The sequence below is a fragment of the Nerophis lumbriciformis genome, linkage group LG15 (assembly GCF_033978685.3).
Source record: "Nerophis lumbriciformis linkage group LG15, RoL_Nlum_v2.1, whole genome shotgun sequence".
In the NCBI taxonomy this organism is placed as follows: Eukaryota; Metazoa; Chordata; class Actinopteri; order Syngnathiformes; family Syngnathidae; genus Nerophis; species Nerophis lumbriciformis.
The window spans coordinates 31,016,285-31,040,911 of record NC_084562.2 but is presented as its reverse complement, the minus strand read 5'-3'; the positions used below and the strand labels follow the sequence as shown (position 1 = coordinate 31,040,911).

General features: G+C 38.8%; 1 protein-coding gene across 1 annotated transcript; it reads right to left on the bottom strand.

Moving 5' to 3' along the window:
* Window positions 1-215: 215 nt before the first annotated feature.
* Window positions 216-21,443, bottom strand: atp6v0d1 (ATPase H+ transporting V0 subunit d1). The gene is made up of 8 exons (XM_061934035.2): window positions 21,230-21,443; window positions 18,139-18,310; window positions 13,225-13,403; window positions 13,041-13,120; window positions 11,624-11,701; window positions 9,462-9,638; window positions 9,278-9,355; window positions 216-1,249 (listed from the first exon to the last, which is right to left on the bottom strand). The coding sequence occupies exons 1-8, from the start codon at window positions 21,354-21,356 to the stop codon at window positions 1,088-1,090; spliced, it is 1,053 nt and encodes a 350-aa protein (XP_061790019.1). The 5' UTR covers window positions 21,357-21,443; the 3' UTR covers window positions 216-1,087.
* Window positions 21,444-24,627: the final 3,184 nt, after the last annotated feature.

The following is a 24,627-nucleotide window of genomic DNA, read 5'->3' as shown; positions in this document are numbered from 1 at the left end:
AGGCCTAAGTATTCATTAAAACAAGGCAAAAGTTTTATTGAACAAGTATTTTTGACAACTGTAACATACCACAGTTTGAACAGTAACACTATGTTTAAATATTTAATTACTATGTGGCATACCATATTTGAGAATCACTGCCTTAGAAGAAATGCATGAATGAATAAATGATCTAGAAATCAACATATACATGACTAAAAAATGTCACCCAGGCATGCGGTGTGCACAGTCTTCTTTATTTTTGTCACATTTACAACGCATTTCACAGGAAAGACATCAAACAGCTATGACGCAATTTGTACAGCATGAATGAAACCACAATCAATCTTCATAATCTAATCTTTAAATAGCCATTTTGTACACTGACACACAACATGCCTCATTGTAGTATTCAATAATACAACAGCTTTGATGCAAAATGCAAACTTTTGCATCTTACATCCGACAACACTCTAGCTTGCAGAGGATAGGGACTTACATTTTACACAATAGTGTTTGAGAAACATGACAATAAGCTTTATATAGCAGGTTAATCTGAGGAATCCCTTTCTTTGATATTCCAGTTTTTTTTCTCCATTAAGTCTGTTTATGGATCTAAATTGAGATTCAACAAAATAATGTTCATCACCTTACAACACACAAGCACACCAAGTTGTCAACTTTTGATTGGTGTTAAGTGTATTTACCCGCTGGGGCTTTAAAAAATAATTGAAACAAACTCCTATTTTTGTAGTTTTTCTAACCTCTGATTTATATGTGCTGCAGATCATAATTCCAGGCATTTTGTTGAAGATTTTCCACAACCTGGAATCCTGAATAAAGTTGATATTACCTGCATTTAACTGATATAAAACAGATTAATTGACTATAAGCAGTTGACACCATAACCAATGGATATTGATTGTTGTAAAAGGTCTATTTGAACATGGTCTCTTGAGGGTCAACTCACACTTACACATTAAAAATGGAGACTGCTTAGCATGGGGACATGAGATAATTTAACACCAAGGTGGGAGTGGACAGACTAAATCAAAGGACTGAATGACATGGAGGTGGGAGGAAGAGAAAAAAAAGTGTAAGAGGGAATTTAAAAGATAGGAATGTAGTTGTCAATCTTGGCACGGTGCCGCTGGGCAATGCACTCGGCGATCCAGACAATGTTCCTGCACTCCTGCTCCTTGAGTTTGACGTAGGCATAGAAAACACTGAAATGGAACTGATTGAGGAAAGCCAGTTTGTTCAGTTTCACCTGCAGGAAAAATGAAAAATAATTAAGGAAGAAGTGCTAGCATGACAATCTAAGAGAAATCATTAAAAGAAGACATTTCACTTGTCCCGGGGGCATCATGTTCTGCAAAAACTGCTGGAGAATGCTATATCAAGTAAAGTCAGTATGTAGCCTACATACTGACTACCATACCATCTTACATCCGACAACACTCTAGTTATCGGATGTAAGACAACATCTCTTACATCCACAATGTAATTGTGGCAGCTCGCTACAATTACATTTTGACTGTCACCGAAAGTTTGGGTTAAAGCTGCACGATTACTGTATTTTCCAGACCATAGGCTGCACTAGATTATAAGGCGCACTGCCGATGAATGGTTTATTTTCGACCTTTTTTCATATACAAGGCTCACCGGATTATAGGGCACATTAAAGGAGTCATATTATTTTTTATTTTTTTTGTAAATTGAAAACACTTCCTTGTGGTCTACATGACATGTAATGGTGGTTCTTTGGTCAAAATGTTGCATAGATGATGTTTTACAGATCATCTTCAAGCCGCTTACTGACAGTCACTTCCGGATGCGCCGCTTTGTGGACGGTCTTATTTACGTGGCTCATCTTCGGCAGTGTCTTCTCCCCGTCATCTTTGTTGGAGCGGTGTAGTGTGCAAGGACGAGAGTGGAAGAAGTGTCAAAAGATGGAGCTAACTGTTTTAATGACTTTTAGACTTTATTTAAATCAATAACGTAGCAGCATCTCCTCATCCGGAAACAACAACAAGGCCGGAAATGTGTCCCGTGAAAAACCGTCCGACCGGAACCCTCTAATAACTAAAGTTCCTTGGGTGAATAATGTAAACTCACTACACCGGTATGTTTTAGCGCTTTCATGGAGAGTTTACTGACAGATATAAGTAAGAACTTCACACTACTTTATATTAGAAATGGCAACAGCGGAGGATGAATGTCCCATAACAAGAAGATAGAGAAAAAGAAGAAGCTTTTAATGACTACGGTGTCGACACGGACTACAAAGGCGGATTTATGCAGATTCCAAATACAGATCTGAAGGTAAGAAACATTGCTTTTGCATAATATTACCTTATGTACACACCATAATAACACTCGTATGTTTAATGTGCCGACAATCCATCAAGCGGTGCGGCTTCATAGCTTAACAAAGTCATACTAAAACATTTTGATGGGTTTTTGAGCGCCGTGTGTAATGTACTATATTTTCAATGGAACATATAAAATGTTGGTGTTGTTTACTTGAGTCATATTGCCATCATAGTGCAGTCTACATGTAGCTCTTATGTTTGACTGCCATCTACTGGTCACACTTATCATACCAAATAAAATTGCTTCAAGGTCGGTAAGCAAAACCAGAATTATTCCGTACATTAGGCGCACTGTTGAGTTTTGAGGGGGAAAAAAGGATTTTAAATGCGCCTTATAGTCCGGAAAATACGGTAATCGACATCAAATTGATAACGTGACCGCAAAAGGTTGTTGTTAATTTTCAATTTTCCTCCTCCAATACCGGCATTTCAGTGACAGACATGTTCGACAATCAGAATTGGTGCTTTGCGTTTCTTCCTCCCTCGCTTCAAACAGGGAGAAAGACATCTAACGCTCTGCAAGACTCTCAGAACCTAAGCGTGTTTACTTAACGGAAAAATTAACTGAACGCAGTGAGCTATCTTTTCAGTTTACAATCTTTGTCGCCAACTTTAGACACACACAGGAAGCACAGACAGACAGTCTCTCTACCAGAGACTCGCTTGTTAGAAGTGCCGCAAAGTAACATAAATTAGGAGGAAAAAATATGACTACCAACCCAAATGTCCATTTGTGGTCATTTTTCAGCTTCCAATCGAATGGGCAAAATGAGCCCATCAACACGGACGAATGTGCTAGAATGCCATGATCACGTGAATGCAAAAAACAAAAAGACAACTTCCGACCAAGTTTTTCCAACTGGGAAGCAAATGCACTTTAAGATGTTCAGTATTTGGGTTTCATTTTTGCTTACAGAAATAAGTCCATTTAATTTTTTTGTTTGTTTATTTATTTATCATAAAGTTACTTACCTTCCAATTACAGTACAATGGTAAACAATAGTACAGTAATTACAAAAATAAGTGTGTCCTTATAAATGGTTACTTTAATTAATATTATATAATATGATTACATTACATTATAATCCCTGTATAGTTTTTATCGATTATTTTTTCAGTTTAAGATAATGATGTAGACAAAAGCTCTGAGTCCTGTCAGCATAATGCCAAATTTTTAAAGTAAATTTTTGCATATTGTTCTAAAGTGTGGCACCTTGAGGCAAGAATATGTAGATAGACAGTCTAAAAGTAACATGTCTGCCCTCACTCGTTATTTTTGCAGTTTTATCCATTTTTATGTGTACAACATAAAAATTGCAAGTAGAATTGCAATCGCAATTTTTGAGAGAAAAATCGCAATTAATTTTTTTCCTCAAAAACCAGCAGCCCTAGTTTGGGGTCCATTTTTCTTTTGTTGTAGTTGGATTTGACATGGATTTACCATGAATTGATTTACGTGGACCCCGACTTAAACAAGTTGAAAAACGTATTCGAATGCTACCATTTAGTGGTCCAATTGTACGGAATATGTACTGTACTGTGCAATCTACTAATAAAAGTTTCAATCAATCAATCAGACATCGCTCACACATTACAAAGGGACGGCTTGTGGAGCTTCTCATACAGTAGATGGCATCATAAATCTGTCTTTTAACATACCTCATGCGCACCTACCAAAGCTGACTTGATCACACATTATAACACATCTGTCCATTAGTCTAATACATATCAGACCAACAATGACGTGTGTATTATATTCAACAAATGTGCAACCTTATACGGATCCCAAGAAACATCATAGATGTTTTAAATGTAATGTTTAAATATGTGTTAAATGACTACAGAATGATATGAAACAATAATATGTCATTAACGTAATGTTCTCTTGTTATGTAAGGTTTACAAAAATGAGATGGCATGACAAACAAAGCTCCATTTGAACTATCCACACACAAACCGTATGTTTTGTGTTATGGACAATTATGCAAATTAGACAATGATGTCATTAGGTGCATCATTTAATTATACTTACTGCCCTGTATCTTTGTTCACTGCCATTTTTTTGCTAATAGGCCCTTTTCCACCACAGGAAATTTGACCAGGAACTTTCCCTTTTATCCGGGTAAATGAAGTTCCCCCTGTGTTTCCACCAAAAACCCCTGGGGTAGATTTAGTTCTTCAGGAAGTTTTCAGAGTTCCTGCCAGCTAGGTGGGACTTTTGGAAGTTTCTCGAAACCTTATCAGGGGCGGGCTCTGCTGTCGACCGCTGATTGGTTGAATACAGTTTGGGGCGTTCCTAAAACGTATTTTACGAACACAGGGCCGCCACGGCGCCATTTACAGAATGCTAGACGAAGTGTTTATTTCCCATTTGTCATGTATTTCTATTACAACAAGCTTGGCAATGGAAAGAAAACAGAACAAAAAGAACTTCCGACTTGCAGGAACCTTTGTGGGGCATCTTTGTGCTGAAGAATACTGGAACTATCTTGCAGTGTTTTTACTCAGCCATAATCTTTAAACTACATGCAGTTTTATGTTGTTTATTATTTTTTCAAACCTTATTTTGATACGAAACACAATGAGAAGTTGACAGACTCTTTTAAACATATTTTATTTTTACAGAAGAGTATGATGCCAGACCGGAAGCAAAGACCTCAGCTGCTTACTAGACTTTGTTGGATAAATGTCAAATAAAGAAGGTATTACAAGAGTGGAACGGAGGTAAATGAAATCAAATATGAACTATTTACTTTATTACATGTTGGAAAAGTAGTCAGAGACACTCCATTTGTGTAGATATTAGCCTCAACCCGAGTGAACCGAATGCTTAAACTGACAAGCTAAAGCCGATGTGTTTGTGTTGTCGGCGTGAGATAAACCCTGACATTTATTATTTATATATTGTCATTTACAGTTGAAATGTAACAAAAGGAAGCGCCCGACCGTCATGAAGTCATTAACCGAGAGAACGACTTTCTGACTGTTAAGACACTGTGGACAAAAGTCAGACTTTTTTTGAACAATTTGGTACACTTTTTTTTTTTTTTAAATCACATAATTTTGTATATTATTGCTTTGTATTTAATTTTCGTACTTTTTAGGGGAAGAACTGTGACCTTATATTGTCTGTTTATTTACATGGTATCAGTGTAGAAATATACTAAACCACTCCTCCATACATCAGCCTGATTTGTAAAAACTACCCTGAACTATGAAATGTGGTGGAAACAAACCACTCGGGATGATGTTCGTTAAGAAATTATCGATGTCGATGCCATTATCGAATCCTCTTATCGAACCGATTCCTTATCGAATCTCTTATCGAATACGGATAGGTTGTTGTGTGTGCACTAGAGATGCGCGATTTGCGGACACAACCGCGGGTCGGGCGGGTGACATGACGAAAAAAATAGATTGTAAATAGATTCGGGCGGTTGAACCAATTGGGAAATATATATACATAGTTAAATGTTGTTACCCACATACGAAAAACGTATAGATTTTATCGGTCCTTTAGGTGGAGCTGATGGTGCATCACCGAAAAAGAAAAGGATTGACTTCACAGAATGGGAGGAGGATACACCTGTGCTTGTTGATGAAGTAGAGGATTATTCCTCTACAAACTTGCATCTCGACGGATCAGCAGAGGAAAATCTACTTTCCTTTTGGGGGAAACAAGGACAATCATTCCCACGACTACAACACCTTGCCAAGAGAATCCTATGCGTCCCAGCAACAAATGGCGCAAGTGAGCGCTCCTTCAGCGCAGCAGGGCGCATTTTAGAGGCCAGGCGCTCTCGCCTGAATCTTGGCACTGTAGATGCCATTTTATTCCTGCTTAGTGCAAACAAAAAAAAAAGTAAGTAGACATACGGTTGGATATGTTAAACGAATTAGTCTACGTTACCTATAGGCTATACCAAATAAGCCCATGTCTAACCTATATTGAGTTCGGTCAGCTGAATAATTTTGATGGTTACGTGTTGTTTGGGCGCACTACAATGCAAAGGAATTAAGGCAATTGCGTTGTTTATTGTGGTTTTTTCTATTCGAGATATACTACTGTGTGTTAATTATTTGGCCTCGCTTTCAAGTGAAGCGCATCTCCGATTGGCGACAATGTAAGGCTATTTAGCCTGCTTTGTTTGTTGCGACCGTCTATTTTCATTATAATTCAAGTTTGATGATAAAGTGCAGTCTGATGGGTTTGATTTCCCCCCTTCAGCTATTTGCCTTGGCCAATAAGTTGCAGGCAATTTATTATTATTATTTATTTAATTTATTTTTGTTTAAATAGGGATGACATACATATGTTATTGTATAATTTAAGTTTGTGCGCGTGATTGACAGCCTAAGGCTTATGAGGCACATTTTTTATTTATTTTTTTATTTCAACTTAAAAACGTATGAGCCTATATGCTTATGCCTACAACATAGGCTATGTGTTCATCTTTATTTTCCTGCCTGTCGTTGACAATGGAGATTGTCTGATATTTTGTCATGGCTGCAGATCAATCAATAAAGGTTCATTTTTGTCGCGAAATTGTTCACTGTTTCACTGTGCACCCCGCCCTCGTCCCTATTTGAGCATTATAACGTTAACAAGTTAATATTCATTGAAATAAATTCAGAACAATTTTTTTACCTAACGAAAATATAGGCCTAGTCTTTCTAAAACATTTTTTTAACTTCTTAAAAGCATCGTTCTGCTTGCTGCAACTGCGCACACAAAGTGTGAGGAACGCACTCCTGATCTGAGGGCATTGGCAACAATAGTCAACACTTTCTTAATGGAAATGACAATAATATTATAATAATGATAAATAATATTATCACGCATTGAATGTCTCTGCTCCATTGGATCAGTCTCCTTTCTTTAACAGGCAAAAGCTTTCTAACCTCACTAATGCCTTGCATCGTCTATATTAGATAACAACAACGGGCGGATGGCGGGCGGGTGTGGTTTTGATAAAATGTTGGTTGGGTGGAAGGCGGATGGATGACGACTTTTGTGATGCGGTTGCGGATGAAATAATTGCCTATCCGCGCATCTCTAGTGTGCACTGAGTTCCAAAAGCCGTAGATGTTATGTGACTGGGCCGGCATGCTGTATACATGGAGGAAAGGCGGACGTGACTGAGGACAGCATGCGGACGTTAAAGGGTGAAGGTTTCAGGTGAGAGAGGACGCTAAAGGCACGCCCCTAGTGAGCATATAGTACTGCTATGTGCGTTGTAAATAAAAACAATTGCCGACAAACACATCACCTACATGGACGAGGTGCCGCTCACTTTCGACATCCCGGTGAAGCACACTGTTGAGAAGAAGGGGACCAGCACGGTACCGAATCGATACGCACAACGGGGCAAGAGAAGTCGGCTTTTACTGTTGTGCTAGCTTGGCATGCTAATGGACAGAAACTGCCACCTATGGTGATTTTCAAGGGGAAGACGCTGCCGAAAGAAAAGTTTCCACCTGGAGTCATCATTAAAGCATGACGAAAGAACTCCAACCACTGGACATGGGTGTAAACAGGACATTCAAAGTGAAGTTGTGAGCGTCACGGGAGCGATGGATGACAGACAAACACACCTTCACGAAAACTGGGAGGCAGCGTCGGGCGAGTTACGCCACAATTTGTGAACGGATCGTGGATTCTTGAGCTAAGGTGTCTGCTTGCACTGTTGTACGAGCTTTCGCAAAAGCCGGCATCTTTTCCGAGGAGCCCCACGGCAACGAGACTGACTTTGAAAATGAGGAGAGGGAGTCTGGCGTGTTGATGAGAACTTTTAAAACAGCGTCCATGCATGCTAGCGTATGTTTTAAGCTAGCGTACCTTTTTAAGCTAGTGTATGTTTAACAATGCCTGCGCCCAAAAATACGCTGCGCCTTATTTATGCGTTAAATACAGAAATAGCACCCGTAACTGACACACCGCCTTTTAATACGGTGCGCCCTATGGTCTCGAAAATACGGTATAGTGCCTTTGATAACGGGAACCGGTTCTCAAAAAGGGATTCGAATCCATGGAATCGGTTCTTTTCTTATCGAAGCATCGGGAGAACCGGTTTTTGAACATCATCCCTACAAACCACACTTCTACAGCAACCTATAGTTCCAGGAGATAGAGGTTCCAAGAACCTAAAGTACTGGAATTTTGGGTGGAAAAGGGCTAAATGTTTTCGCCTCCGTTTGTTTGTTTGTTTGTTTAATTAATTAGCAACACAACTTAAAAATATATGGGCGGATTTTGATTAAACTTTCAGGAAATGTAAACATTTGGATAAATAACAAGTGATTACATTTCCGGATCATTTCTACTTCGTTTTGTTACGTTTTTGTAACAAGCGTTAACTGCTTTGTGTGTTTATGCCAGCGGCACCGCTTCCACTCACAGACACAGACAAGTGGATGACTGACGAGAGGCTTTACTCCTGAAATGGAACAAAGACGCCCAGCTGCTGAGAATGATGCAAAGAGTGAATGACCCTCTTGCAGCCCGTTTGGAAGCGACAAACTAACAAAATAAACATGCACGGACAAGCCAATTTCATTCATCCCTCAATTGATCAACTCCGCTGGGAGGTTATGTATTCGCTCTGGTTTATTTGTCTGTCTGTTTGATAGTTAGCAACATAGCTAAAAAGTAATGGCTGGATATTGAATAAACTTTTAGGAAATATCAAAAGTGGGACAAGAAACAGGTGACTACATTTTGATTCAAGAATTCAAGTGCTTTTCTTGATTATCCTTTTAATAGACTTGTGTTTTAAATTGATCAGTTATATGGTTGTTCTTTTATTCCTTGTATAGTGTTCCCAGAAAGTAGCCTATACATATATTTGTTATTGATACAAATAAAAAGCTAAACAAAGGCCATAAGCAAGCAGGCGTTGCGTTTGCTTGTGTGCGTTTGTCACCTCATGTTCAAAGAAGCGATCCTCCAGCGTTTTGTCACCTGGGTTGCTGCCAGCACCCTCAAAAAGTAACTTGTACTCCTGAAGAGGACAAAAGCAAATGTGTTTTGTCGCACAATTGGATGCTAACAAAACAGAAAGAAGGTCCAAAGTGCAAAGAAAAAGCATAACATGTTTTAGCACTTACAGGATAGTAGTCCGCCACAGCCTTGACCTGCTCGTAGTCGTCTGCCCGAGCCAACTGAGCAAGGCCTTCTGGGTAAAGCTTCCCACAGTGAGGAAAGAGCTTAGCACGGTCCTCCTTAGACAACTCTGTACCAAACGAGTTGATGGTGATGATGAAGGCTCTTCTGTCAGCCTCAAACTGCAGCAAAGATAGATGGGTTTGTGTTACAATTTATATTTTACATAAACATTGTGGGAGAACGGCGCCTTTAGTCAAATAATTACATTTAAAGGGTATATTTTTTTTAACCGATTTCCGAACTTTAAATGGGTGAATTTTAGCGAATTAAACGCCTTTCTATTATTCGCTCTCGGAGCGAATAATGTGACGTCACAACGTGACGTCACATCGGGAAGCAATCCGCCATTTTCTCACTTTCGTCGGTGTGTTGTCGGAGGGTGTAACAACACGAACAGGGACGGATTCAAGTGGCACCAGTGGCCCAAAGATGCGAAAGTGGCAAGAAATTGGACGAAATTTGTTCAAAATACGAGGCTGTGGGGAAAGCCGACGAAATGGTCAGTCGTTTGTTCCGCACATTTTACCGACGAAAGCTATGCTACGACAGAGATGGCAAGAATGTGTGGATATCCTGCGACACTCAAAGCAGATGCTGACATCAACTCCAAAACTGGACAGATCAGCTTTCAGGAAAAGAGAACGGATGAGGGTATGTCTACAGAATATATTAATTGATGAAAACTTTATCCATTACTTGCGGTTTTACGTAAATTATTATACATAATCTGTGTTTACCAATAATTTAGCTTAAAAACATTTATTTTTTTCAATCATTCGAGTACATTCGGGTAGTCTTGTGTAATGCAGTATTTTGTGTCTATTTGGGTATGGTTAACCTGAGTGCTGAAATCGTGGAAAAATATATGTTCTTAGCGCGCCTGAAATGGGCTGTCTGCACTCTCAAAGTGCATGTTGTTGCCAAATGTATTTCATATGCTGTAAACCTAGTTCATAGTTGTTAGTTTCCTTTAATGCCAAACAAACACATACCAATCGTTGGTTAGAAGGCGATCGCCGAATTCGTCCTCGCTTTCTCCCGTGTCGCTGGCTGTCGTGTCGTTTTTGTCGGTTTCGCTTGCATACGGTTCAAAGCGATATGGCTCAATAGCTTCAGTTTCTTCTTCAATTTGGTTTTCGCTACCTGCCTCCAAACTACAACCATCCGTTTCAATACATGCGTAATCTGTTGAATCGCTTAAGCCGCTGAAATCCGAGTCTGAATCTGAGCTAATGTCGCTATAGCTTGCTGTTCTATCCGCCATGTTTGTTTGTGTTGGCATCACTATGTGACGTCACAGGAAAATGGACGGGTGTATATAACGATGGTTAAAATCAGGCACTTTGAAGCTTTTTTTAGGGATATTGCGTGATGGGTAAAATTTTGAAAAAAACTTCGAAAAATAAAATAAGCCACTGGGAACTGATTTTTAATGGTTTTAACCCTTCTGAAATTGTGATAATGTTCCCCTTTAAGGTTGGTATAATGGCTTACAGGCTCTACAATGTGAAATAGTTATTTGATACCCCAGTCATTTGTAATTTTACCGCCTTTCAGTTTATCCGGAAAGTATTCAGTGCTTCACTTTTTCCACATTTTGTTATTTTATAGCCTTATTCCAAAACGGAAATTCATTTATGTCCTCAAAATTTTACACACAATACCCTATAATGTGATTACGTAATTTTTTTTTTACATATATTTGTAAATGTATTAAAAATAAAAAACTAAGAAATCACATGAATACATTCCAAAAGCACTTTATAAATACATGAATGGTTAATATTGTTGTGGTAGGTTTTTTCCACAGAGATGAAAAACCAACAAAAATCCAGAATAAAAAAGGTTAGATTTGGATTTGAATTTGGATTAGAGTTAATTTAGTGAACAAGCCTGTCAAGGTCACGATTCAGACAATTAGTAGCGCATCAAACACTCATTTCACCAAACCAAGTACAACTTTTTTCCTGGTTTGTTTCTTGATGTTTTGCTTCTCCATGAAAATAAACTTCTCATCTATATCATATTATAATAAGCAGTTTACATTAGATTGTAAATGAACGAATAAAAACAGAATGAGTTAAAATGTCAAGCGTACACTTACTTCTAAGATGGGACACATGGTATCAGCTGTGGTTCCTCCCAGGTTGGAACAGAACTTATAGAATGCTTCTAGATAAGCCTGAGAAGATCAATAGAGAGAGCAAACAATTATATAATTATGGTAGAACTGAATACTGAACCACTATCCCTATCAGAAATGACATGATCAATTACATAGTAGCATGCTACACTATACACCATAGGAGGAAGTCATGCTAACCGCTAAGCTAACAAATATTAACAGACATGATACAAAGTATAATATCAGTTATTACTAAAGCAATTAGATCAATATTTTTTATTCTCACAAAATTGTTTTGGGCATTTTTTTTAAACTCAAGAAATAAGAGCCGTATATAGTTTTTGCTTTCGTTTTTTTGACTTCATCATACATTTTGTATATAACAAAGGGGAATAAGGAAATCATTTGAAAATAAGTTGACATGATCACACATTCCTGTGTTTTGTCTGATAATTGTTTCATAAAATTATAATCATTCAATGGGCTTGAAATGTTGAAGTACCAGCATTGACTACCTAATATTGGATCAATACCCACACTACTACCGCCCAAAACTAATTTATCCAAATAACATAAGAATAGGTGATTATTAAATGTATAGAACCATGTTACAACAGAAAGTAGGCCAGATATGAACAAAAATTAAAATTAGGGCTGTCATATATTTAAAATTTTTAAAAAAAGATTAATTTTGGAATTATCATGATTAATCACATTTTGAAATTTGGATTATTCATGATTAATTGCAATTGATTACTTGCTTGCACAATTAAAATTTGCCTTAGAAAAGACACAGATACTTGTACACAAATACAATCTTATTGTCAGAATGTCTTCCAGGAACGTTTTTAGAAGTTGTACTTGAATGCAAGTCATTTATTTGCACACACTTGGTAACAGTTTTATGTAAGTTCTTTCAGGCTGTATTTTACAGTGACATTTTCCAGCGAGTACACCAGTCTGAGTCTCTTCACTCATTTTTGTACGGATGCATGCATTTATCTGATCACTGACCGTATATCGTTTAAGGTAAAAGAGCTTGTTCGGTCAAAATTAATGTCAGGTTCATTCAAAGTAGTAAAGCAGTATTTAATCACATGAGTTAACTCATTAATTTTGATAGCCCTAATTAAAATTATACAAATATAATATAGGAGCCCTTGTAAGTCTTTAGAAATGATTCTATTATCATTAAAATGCCAAATAATATATCCTGATATATATCGTTAGCACAGGAGGTTGCAATATATATCGCAATATCGATTTTAGGCCATATCGCCTATCCCTACTACATATTTTCACACAAAAGCAATATTATTGTTTGAGTCCAATCTTTTATTTGATGAATTATGTCTAGGACAAGTACATTACCAACATCGCACAGACAATCTTTTACCTTGTAGAGTGTGTTACGGATGATTTCGATGTTCATTTCATCCAAGTCCTGCTCAGATATACAGTCTTGGAAAAATGCAGCTGAAAGCAAAACAAAAGTTTATGTTTTTTTCATAAATGTATTATTACCTTCTGTTCTAGACAATCCGATATAGTGTACGCTTGACTGCTATGTGGATAATTACCGAGGGGTGTGTCCACCAGGATGGCGTTGTACAGCTCAGCTGGAGTCTGAGCGATGTTCACCGCCTCCATCTGCTCAAAGCTGCCCAGTGGGTGACACTTTGGCACCAGCTCAGCGATGGCCCGCTGGTGAAGGGTTCCCGTTATAAGCAGGATGACGTTATCAATCATATAACTGTACCTACGGTCACCAAGATAAACAAAGTCATCAGGAACATTTTTTTACGCTCAAATCTAGTGTGGCACACTTGGCCGTCCAGTCTAGGTTAAATCATGTGAGTGACTGCCCCTAAGTCAGCTGGTGTAGGCTACAGCTCACCTGTAACAATTAACAGGATAAGCAGTAGAAAATCAATTAAAGAGACACTAGATTGGAATAAGGAGCCTCATTATCTCAACAACCCTGGATCACCAGTCTGTTTTAGTTAGTTCACCTCGTCTACTGTAGCTATTCAGCCATATACGGTAACCTTTTAAACTCTGATACTGTCAATCCAAATTGACCACTTTTATCAGTGTATGTTTTTTTTACAATCTCTTCTATTAGACCTCAATAAAAGGGGCTGGGCCTGGGCAATATATTGATTTGAAGGATTAAATCAAATGTTTTGTTGTGGACGATTTAAAAAATAGTTTTTTCTCTTCCTGCAACGAGAGTATCTTTTTCCCACAATGCTGCACTGACAAAGGACAAGGTCACTTATGTTTTTTTTTTCCCCTCTTTTTATTATGTCTGCCAAGCATTGACAGCAGCTGACTTGTTAGCAATAATGGCGCTCCGAGTCAAGTCGAGTCTCACGTTTCCTCTTTTGTGATCGCTTGTGTCTAAGGCTCACCATTGTAAAGATGTGTTATTGATGAGGCAGGCGTGGAAAATGAAATGCATGAAAAAGTTGTTCTGACAAAGTTGGTCAACTGACTTGTCGCAGTAAAGATACAGTAGTGCCAAAATTAGCTTGGTGAATATCTTTATCGATGGCCACAACATAATACAGTGATAGAAAATAAGACAAATATTACACTGTAATACAAACAGTATAAGACATAAATTTAAGATTTCATTTAACACTTGATTTTGACCAAAAATATGTTGATTATGCTTCGAAAAAAAGCTTAGTTTTTTCAAAATAGCGATGTAGTGAAGCTGCAATATTTGAAGCGAGATGTAGTGAAGGACAACTGTACTCGAAAGAATAATGAGATGGTGTCTACAACAGGTGAACTTGCGTGACATCACATTAATTGGAAGTGTAGCCCCCAATAAATAAAACCATAAAACCTTTACAAATCAAAATGGAAGAAGATGAATATGTTCAAGCACTCAAAAACAAATAATATGGCTCTTAAGAAGCCAGAGTGTGTAGTAATGTTTCTTCTGCCAAGAAAGTATATTGTGAGTATATTTTTCTTATTTAATAAGAAAAAAGGTTAAAGGGGCCGATTTTTTTCTACATTTAAAACACTTCCTTGTGGTCTATATACGGTAACATGTACTGGTGGTGATTTGGTCAATATTTTTGCTTAGAATATGTTTTACAGACTATCTTTAAGCCTTTTTATGACCGTCCCTTTCAGGATGCACCGTTTTGTGGGCGGTCTTATTTACATGTCTCCACTTCAACTGTGTCTTCTCCGGTCAGCCATGTTGTAGTTTTTATCACTTCCATTTCGAATCTACTGACAGATGTAAGTTAGAACTATAGGCTACTTTTTATCAAAAATGGCAACAGTGCAGGATTTTAGCATGCATGTACAAACCCCGTTTCCATATGAGTTGGGAAATTGTGTTAGATGTAAATATAAACGGAATACAATGATTTGCAAATCATTTTCAAGCCAAATTCAGTTGAATATGCTACAAAGACAACATATTTGATGTTCAAACCTATAAACATTGTTTTTTTGCAAATAATCATTAACTTTAGAATTTGATGCCAGCAACACACGACAAAGAAGTTGGGAAAGGTGGCAATAAATACTGATAAAGTTGAGGAATGCTCATCAAACACTTATTTGGAACATCCCACAGGTGAACAGGCAATTTGGGAACCGGTGGGTGCCATGATTGGGTATAAAAGTAGATTCGATGAAATGCTCAGTCATTCACAAACAAGGATGGGGCGAGGGTCACCACTTTGTCAACAAATGCGTGAGCAAATTGTTGAACAGTTTAAGAAAAACCTTTCTCAACCAGCTATTGCAAGGAATTTAGGGATTTCACCATCTACGCTCCGTAATATCAGCAAAGGGTTCAGAACATCTGGAGAAATCACTGCACGTAAGCAGCTAAGCCCGTGACCTTCCATCCCTCAGGCTGTACTGCATCAACAAGCAACATCAGTGTGTAAAGGATATCACCACATGGGCTCAGGAACACTTCAGAAACCCACTGTCAGTAACTACAGTTGGTCGCTACATCTGTAAGTGCAAGTTAAAACTCTCCTATGCAAGGCGAAAACCGTTTATCAACAACACCCAGAAACGCAGTCAGCTTCGCTGGGCCTGAGCTCATCTAAGATGGACTGATACAAAGTGGAAAAGAGTTCTGTGGTCTGACGAGTCCACATTTCAAATTGTTTTTGGAAACTGTGGACGTCGTGTCCTCCGGACCAAAGAGGAAAAGAACCATCCGGATTGTTATAGGCGCAAAGTTGAAAAGCCAGCATCTGTGATGGTATGGGGGTGCATTAGTGCCCAAGACATGGGTAAATTACACATCTGTGAAGGCGCCATTAATGCTGAAAGGTACATACAGGTTTTGGAGCAACATATGTTGCCATCCAAGCAACGTTTCCATGGACGCCCCTGTTTATTTCAGCAAGACAATGCCAAGCCACGTGTTACATCAACGTGGCTTCATAGTAAAAGAGTGCGGGTACTAGACTGGCCTGCCTGTAGTCCAGACCTGACTCCCATTGAAAATGTGTGGCGCATTATGAAGCCTAAAATACCACAACGGAGACCCCCGGACTGCTGAACAACACATCAAGCAAGAATGGGAAAGAATTCCACCTGAGAAGCTTAAAAAATGTGTCTCCTCCGTTCCCAAACGTTTATTGAGTGTTGTTAAAAGGAAAGGCCATGTAACGCAGTGGTGAACATACCCTTTCCCAACTACTTTGGCACGTGTTGCAGCCATGAAATTCAAAGTTAATTATTATTTGCAAAAAAAAAATAAAAGTTTATGAGTTTGAACATCAAATATGTTGTCTTTGTAGTGCATTCAATTGAATATGGGTTGAAAAGGATTTGCAAATCATTGTATTCCGTTTATATTTACATCTAACACAATTTCCCAACTCATATGGAAACAGGGTTTGTATGTATATGTACGGGCCAGTCAGCCGCACAACAAGAGGATAGAGAAAAAAGAAGGGACATAGTGACTACAACAAAGCAAAGCTCTTCGAGCAAACCTCTGCCATATATGGAGATATCAGCTGACATAGGGCCGGGCTATCAAACAATAACCATATATATTGTGATAGACACGTAATCGCTATTAAAAAAATGGGTCCAATAAAACGTTTGATATATTTTCTTTTTAAACGTTGAAAGACACGTAAGGAAGCGATCACTGATCAGTGGGAGTGACAAACTAACGCCCAATCGGGTAACGCTATCAACTATCAGGTTTGGTTACGCCATTGTCTCGTGGTTGATTTTTGCGTAAGAAGAGTAACTAAAAATGAGTGCTGCAGAGAGCAAAGAAATAGTCGATAAAACAGGAAAAGTCTCCTTGATAGTAGTGCAGTTTATTTATTTTTACAAATGGAACGTAGTCAGACGAAGGCGCTTATAATGAGTAAGACCACACAATCTTAGCCGCGCTAACCCTTGAGCAGTTAACCTGCAGAAAGTAGTTCTACTCAGGTTTCTCTCTGTTTACATTTTCACACACTATTTTGTTACACTTTATTAAGCATTTCTTACATCTTTCTTATGTTTCCACTTTTATTCTAGGAGGTTATTGTTAAGTGTTTAGTATGATTTTAGAATTTTGTTAATAGTAAGTGTTTTTCATGGTTGTGTTGACATTTCCTTTTCTTTCTGCCTTGATGGCTAATGCGATTCTAATCAGATGACGGTTCATTTTTTTCAAAAATGTTTACATTTAATAAATGTTTCTTTTGGTCCTTATTTTTGATAGGTCATAACAAATATTAATAATTCCTGATGTTGACCGATATAAAAACACATAATACAGTTTTCCGCAATATCGTCCGGCCTTGGGCTGATATAACTAAGGTAAAATACGTCACTAAAGTCTCCAATTCCAAACTGCTCAAAAAATATCTAAATGTCTTCGCCATACCTCCATGGTTTGATTTCACAGTTTTTAGACCTACAGGGATTCCAGATACACAAAAACAGGTAGCAACAAGTATGAAAGGTTAGCTTTGCATAATAGGGCCCCTTTAAAACATGTCATTGGGTGTGTATAAGTACTTCATTAGCACATTCCACAATACTGTGACAAAAACGATAAGTGTAATCGTGATAGTTTTGGTCACAATAAACGGTACACGGCATTTTCAAATTGATACATCCCTACTTTAAATATTCACCTTATTTAATTTGCTTTGTCATTTACTCAGTATATTACTAAAATGTTGAACTAATATCTAGTTTATATAGTTCTTAGTAAGTAAGCTTTAAAACTGGCTGATTAAAAACAATGTACAAAATTGTGATATCAAATGAGAGCGGCTGATATAAAAATATCGTGAAAATGTTTTAACATATCGCCCTGCCCTACTGTAGGCTAAAATATAAGGCGACTTATGAGACACAATTAATTGTTTGGGAGCCGAAGAGTTCAGGTTCCATCATTAGTGGCCATAATGCTGAAGCTGTTCAGTGAATAAAGAGAATGCTATGATGTGTAACATCTTCCTACAGACACATTTTCTCACGTGATGAAATCCATGAAGCTGGCCAGTGGCTCATATGACTGGTTCCTCATGTGGCAAAACTCCACTACCATCTTCTCCTTTAGCTTGTCGTCAATAACGGACACAGTGAGAGGTGATGCCTCGTTGGCCAAGAAGCTGCCATAGTCTGTGCTCTGCAGGTGCAGCTTCAGGTCTAGAGGAAGAAAGGAGAGAGCAACTGAACCTCATTCTAATAATGCAACAACATTTTCAACATTATAGCAAAATTAAGTGCAAGAACATTACTTTAATGTGCAGAGAACTGAGAGTAACTAAATGATGGTAAGTATAAGTTAAGCATTCTTACCTGCAATTACAAGATTACTAAAAGCCAAACTATAAAATCATACTAAACGGAAAAAGTCTCCATACATAACCATGCTACAAGCTATTTTACCGTGTGTGAGTTTGTCTTTTTTTAGCCATTTAAACCCAACTTAAAAACCCATCTTTAGGAAGCTATTTTTTTCATTCTGTTAGCGCAGTTGTACCGGATGTGATACATTACACTATTATTGTAAAGGCCGGAAAGTGGGCTGAAAATGTGATTAGTGTTCTGTGTCCTGTAATGTCCCGTCTTGTAATTGTCCTGTATTATTATGTATTTTACAATGTTCTGCTTTTATAATTCCTGTATTTTATATTATTACTTTGAACTGTTTTATATTTTATCTTTTTATCCTGTAAGACATCTGAAAAGCGCTATACCAAATACAATGCATTATTATTATTAAAATACAGAAGTATCTCTAGTCTTGAGCTCCACTGCTGCCACCAATGTTACCGAGGGTCTGGTCAAATGTAGTGCAAGCAGGAAGTCCAGAGGCACTTCTTTATTTTCAGAAATTCTTCTGTCTTCATAACACGTGTGGCGCAGTTGGGAGAGTGGCCGTGCCAGCAGCCTGGGGGTTCCTGGTTCGATCCCCACCTTCTACCAATCACGTCATGTTCGTTGTGTCCTTGAGCAAGACATTTCACCCTTGCTCCTGATGGGTCGTGGTTAGGGCCTTGCATGGCAGCTCCCGCCATCAGTGTGTGAATGTGTGTGTGAATGGGTGAATGTGGAAATAGTGTCAAAGCGCTTTGAGTACCTTGAAGGTAGAAAAGCGTTATACAAGTATAACCCATTTACCATAACACAACCACTGTCAAGAGCCCTCCCCTCGAACCAGTCACACACTTCCGGTATTCACAACAACAGCGCTTCTCGTCACATCCGGTCCATCCATGCTAACAAAATTAAAAATGGCTAACACTCGATAGACCATAGACATCTTATGAGTAGACGCAGCACCGACTGCTACTGCCTACTGGCGCTGACGAGACGCGGGGTCGCCCTCTTGGAGTGGTGATCTGCTCCTCTCAGTGCAATTCATTTGGCAGGAGCAATGAACTGTCAGCGCATTTAATTAATCTGACCTCACTGAATACCACTGATACGTGTAGCTATGATAAAGGACACATGTTTTGGCATGTTTTGTTATTCACAGTTTGCTTAACAGTAATAGAATATTCTTATATGCTATAAGTGACCAGACGTCCGAGATCAAAACTGGGAATATAATCCCAGAGAAGGGGGAAAACAACGGTCAGCTATTTTTAAGTTCAAGAAACAATATGATTAGGTTATATATACATGCGTATATCCTACATAAACAAAGTATGAATGCATTAGATGTCTATATATCTTAGGGACCTATACACTGTATTTATGTTGCTGCAGCAGCAGAGAGTTTATTCTGTCTTGACACTAGGGCTGCAACAACTAATCCATTAAATCGATTAAAATCCATCCATCTTCTTCCGCTTATCAGAGGTCGGGTCGCGGGGGCAGCAGCCTAAGCAGGGAAGCCCAGACTTCCCTCTCCCCAGCCACTTCGTCCAGCTCCTCCCGGGGGATCCCGAGGCGTTCCCAGGCCAGCCGGGAGACATAGTCTTCCCAACGTGTCCTGGGTCTTCCCCGTGGCCTCCTACCGGTCGGACGTGCCCTAAACACCTCCCGAGGGAGGCGATCGGGTGGCATCCTGACCAGATGCCCGAACCACCTCATCTGGCTCCTCTCCATGTGGAGGAGCAGCGGCTTTACTTTGAGCTCCCCCCGGATGACAGAACTTCTCACCCTATCTCTAAGGGAGAGCCCTGCCACCCGGCGGAGGAAACTCATTTGGGCCGCTTGTACCCGTGATCTTGTCCTTTCGGTCATAACCCAAAGCTCATGAACATAGGTGAGGATGGGAACGTAGATCGACCGGTAAATTGAGAGCTTTGCCTTCCGGCAATGATAATGTTTACAGTGATTGTTTTATATGTATTTTTTATGTATGTCGCTTTGGATAAAAGAGTCTGCCAAATACTTAAACATAAACATATATAAACATCTGAAAATCTTTATATCAGCTAAAACCACCAATCTGTTTCACTGGATTCAGCATTATTATTATGGTTATTATTATGGTTACTATTATGGTCATACTCTTGTTTGCTAGCGGCTACGATTTCAGTACTATTGAAGATCTTTGCTCCTTCTCAACTCTGTGGTAATATTCTTTTCACAAAATACGTTAATGTTAAATCTTACTTGTGAAAAGTAATCCCCCGATTCTTATTTTCAACAGTCCGCTGAACACCAGCCCGGCATCTTTGTTTTCTACCGGTCAACTGTCACTTTAGGCTGCTCGCCGGCTCCTCATCACCACTTCAAGATGGCGGCCGAATTTCTCGCGTCACAGCAGCCAATGCTGCGTCTACTTATACGATGTCTATGCGATAGACCACATAAAAACGAGAAACGTCTTCTCATTCATCGACCAGCTAAGCTAACAAAACATTAAATCATTTAATATCAGCTAGTATACTTCGAAAGCTGGCATCGTGCTGGCTCGATACAAGGGTATCGTTTAAATTCAGTTTTCGAAACGGTTGAAAAATGCCAAACAACATTGACGCGCTACATGAAATATATTACCAGCCTGAAAATAAAAGGGATTAGTCATAAAAGCGGGTAGGAGTCATAAAATGATAGCTAGCATATGTTAGCTTGCAGGGTAGCGACGAGTTAGCACATTTAACTCACCTTCGAGGGTCTCACATTGTACAAGGTTTAAATAATCGGCCTGAGACAATATTCCGGCTTTAAATCCTCTGACCAGCCCCTCAAGGTATCCGTTATCAACGTTGAAATAAAGCTCGGAGAAAGGCATCCTGTCAGGCCGTCAGATCTTTCTCTGCCGCATAAGCGTCTGCCTGCCTGAGTGCTGCTGAGCATTAGCCTTAGCATCAGCTGACTGCACCACGTGACTGTCACTTCATCACTCATCACTTCCTTCACATGGACATGCATCGTGTTTGCAAGGAAGTCATGTTCCTGTAAAGGCTGACATTTCATTTATTTGGGGGACATGATAAGTATAAAGACATCATTTTTCTTTCGTGTTGGCTCTGGATTATATCTTTGCAAGGGGATACACTCACACAATCAGCAAGGGATCTACGGGGGTTTGGGCAAATTAAGTCAATGAATAAATATTGTGTGTCATTATTTAGATAAACCATTACATATTTAATCAAATCATGGAATCAACAATTAATCAAATGATTACATAAATGAATGTGATTTACATTAAATAAATAAATGACATATTAGATAACACGTGCATGTATTTAATTATAATTATAATTCATTGATGACATAATAATAATAATAATAATAATGGATTGGATTTTATATCACGCTTTTCTATTATTAGATACTCAAAGCGCTCACAGAGATGTGGGAACCCATTATTCATTCACACCTGGTGGTGGTAAGCTACATTTGTAGCCACAGCTGCCCTGGGGTAGACTGACGGAAGCGAGGCTGCCAGTTTGCACCTACGGCCCCTCCGACCACCACCTATCATTCATTCATCGTTCATTCACCAGTTTGAGCGGCAAGGGTGAAGTGTCCTGCTCAAGGACACAACGGCAGCGATTTGGATGTCAAGAGGCGGGGAGCAAACCTGCAACCCTCAGGTTTCTGGCACGGCCGCTCTACCCACTACGACATACCGCCCCATAACGAAGTAATTATTAAAATATATTTATTTAATTTTGTTCCATTTGGCCCTCCATAGGGATCAAATATATATATACAGGTAAAAGCCAGTAAATTAGAATATTTTGAAAAACTTGATTTATTTCAGTAATTGCATTCAAAAGGTGTAACTTGTACATTATATTTATTCATTGCACACAGACTGATGCATTCAAATGTTTATTTCATTTAATTTTGATGATTTGAAGTGGCAACAAATGAAAATCCAAAATTCCGTGTGTCACAAAATTAGAATATTACTTAAGGCTAATACAAAAAAGGGATTTTTAGAAATGTTGGCCAACTGAAAAGTATGAAAATGAAAAATATGAGCATGTACAATACTCAATACTTGGTTGGAGCTCCTTTTGCCTCAATTACTGCGTTAATGCGGCGTGGCATGGAGTCGATGAGTTTCTGGCACTGCTCAGGTGTTATGAGAGCCCAGGTTGCTCTGATAGTGGCCTTCAACTCTTCTGCGTTTTTGGGTCTGGCATTCTGCATCTTCCTTTTCACAATACCCCACAGATTTTCTATGGGGCTAAGGTCAGGGGAGTTGGCGGGCCAATTTAGAACAGAAATACCATGGTCCGTAAACCAGGCACGGGTAGATTTTGCGCTGTGTGCAGGCGCCAAGTCCTGTTGGAACTTGAAATCTCCATCTCCATAGAGCAGGTCAGCAGCAGGAAGCATGAAGTGCTCTAAAACTTGCTGGTAGACGGCTGCGTTGACCCTGGATCTCAGGAAACAGAGTGGACCAACACCAGCAGATGACATGGCACCCCAAACCATCACCCAACCATGCAAATTTTGCATTTCCTTTGGAAATCGAGGTCCCAGAGTCTGGAGGAAGACAGGAGAGGCACAGGATCCAAGTTGCCTAAAGTCTAGTGTAAAGTTTCCACCATCAGTGATGGTTTGGGGTGCCATGTCATCTGCTGGTGTCGGTCCACTCTGTTTCCTGAGATCCAGGGTCAACGCAGCCGTCTACCAGCAAGTTTTAGAGCACTTCATGCTTCCTGCTGCTGACCTGCTCTATGGAGATGGAGATTTCAAGTTCCAACAGGACTTGGCGCCTGCACACAGCGCAAAATCTACCCGTGCCTGGTTTACGAACCATGGTATTTCTGTTCTAAATTGGCCCGCCAACTCCCCTGACCTTAGCCCCATAGAAAATCTGTGGGGTATTGTGAAAAGGAAGATGCAGAATGCCAGACCCAAAAACGCAGAAGAGTTGAAGGCCACTATCAGAGCAACCTGGGCTCTCATAACACCTGAGCAGTGCCAGAAACTCATCGACTCCATGCCACGCCGCATTAACGCAGTAATTGAGGCAAAAGGAGCTCCAACCAAGTATTGAGTATTGTACATGCTCATATTTTTCATTTTCATGCTTTTCAGTTGGCCAACATTTCTAAAAATCCCTTTTTTGTATTAGCCTTAAGTAATATTCTAATTTTGTGACACATGGAATTTTGGATTTTCATTTGTTGCCACTTCAAATCATCAAAATTAAATGAAATAAACATTTGAATGCATCAGTCTGTGTGCAATGAATAAATATAATGTACAAGTTACACCTTTTGAATGCAATTACTGAAATAAATCAAGTTTTTCAAAATATTCTAATTTACTGGCTTTTACCTGTATATATATATATATATATATATATAGAGAGAGGGCCAAATGGGACAAAATTATACAAATATATTTTAATAATTACTAACATATATATATATATATATATATATATATATATATATATATATATATATATGTATATATATATATATATATATGTTTGTGTGGGAAAAAAAATCACAAGACTATTTCATCTCTACAGGCCTGTACCCTCAATCATCAGGAGATTTCTCCTGATGATTGAGGGTACCCCCCCTCATGAAACAGGCCTGTAGAGATGAAATAGTCTTGTGATTTTTTTTCCCACACATACATATATTGCGCTCTACTACGGTATCAAGCACTATTTTTTGGATAACCTTATTAAGACATATATATATATATATATATATATTTATTACAATCCCAAGTACCCCATGGAGTGCCTTTAAGTACCCCCTTTTTAGACAAAAATAGGTTAATGAATTTGGACATTGATGTGGGGAGTTTATATTATATTAAAAAAATACCTAATGAATTGAGGCAGAGCCCAATAGATGCCACCTTTAACATTCTAAAACTGTGTCAGAAAATACTTGGAATCACCCCAATCACATCTGTCAATCAACCACTTTGGTACAATCCTAATATCATCAATCAATCAATCAATCAATGTTTATTTATATAGCCCTAAATCACAAGTGTCTCAAAGGGCTGCACAAGCCACAACGACATCCTCGGTACAAAGCCCACATACGGGCAAGGAAAAACTCACCCCA

Coding starts and splice junctions, on each gene's coding strand:
- atp6v0d1 (XM_061934035.2), bottom strand. CDS start 21,356: ATGCCTTTCTCCGAGCTTTATTTCAACGTTGATAACGGATACCTTGAG. Junction 9,356..9,461: donor CTGTGGCGGACTACTATCCT/GTAAGTGCTAAA, acceptor TGTCCTCTTCAG/GAGTACAAGTTACTTTTTGA. Junction 1,250..9,277: donor ATCGCTTCTTTGAACATGAG/GTGACAAACGCA, acceptor TTTTTCCTGCAG/GTGAAACTGAACAAACTGGC.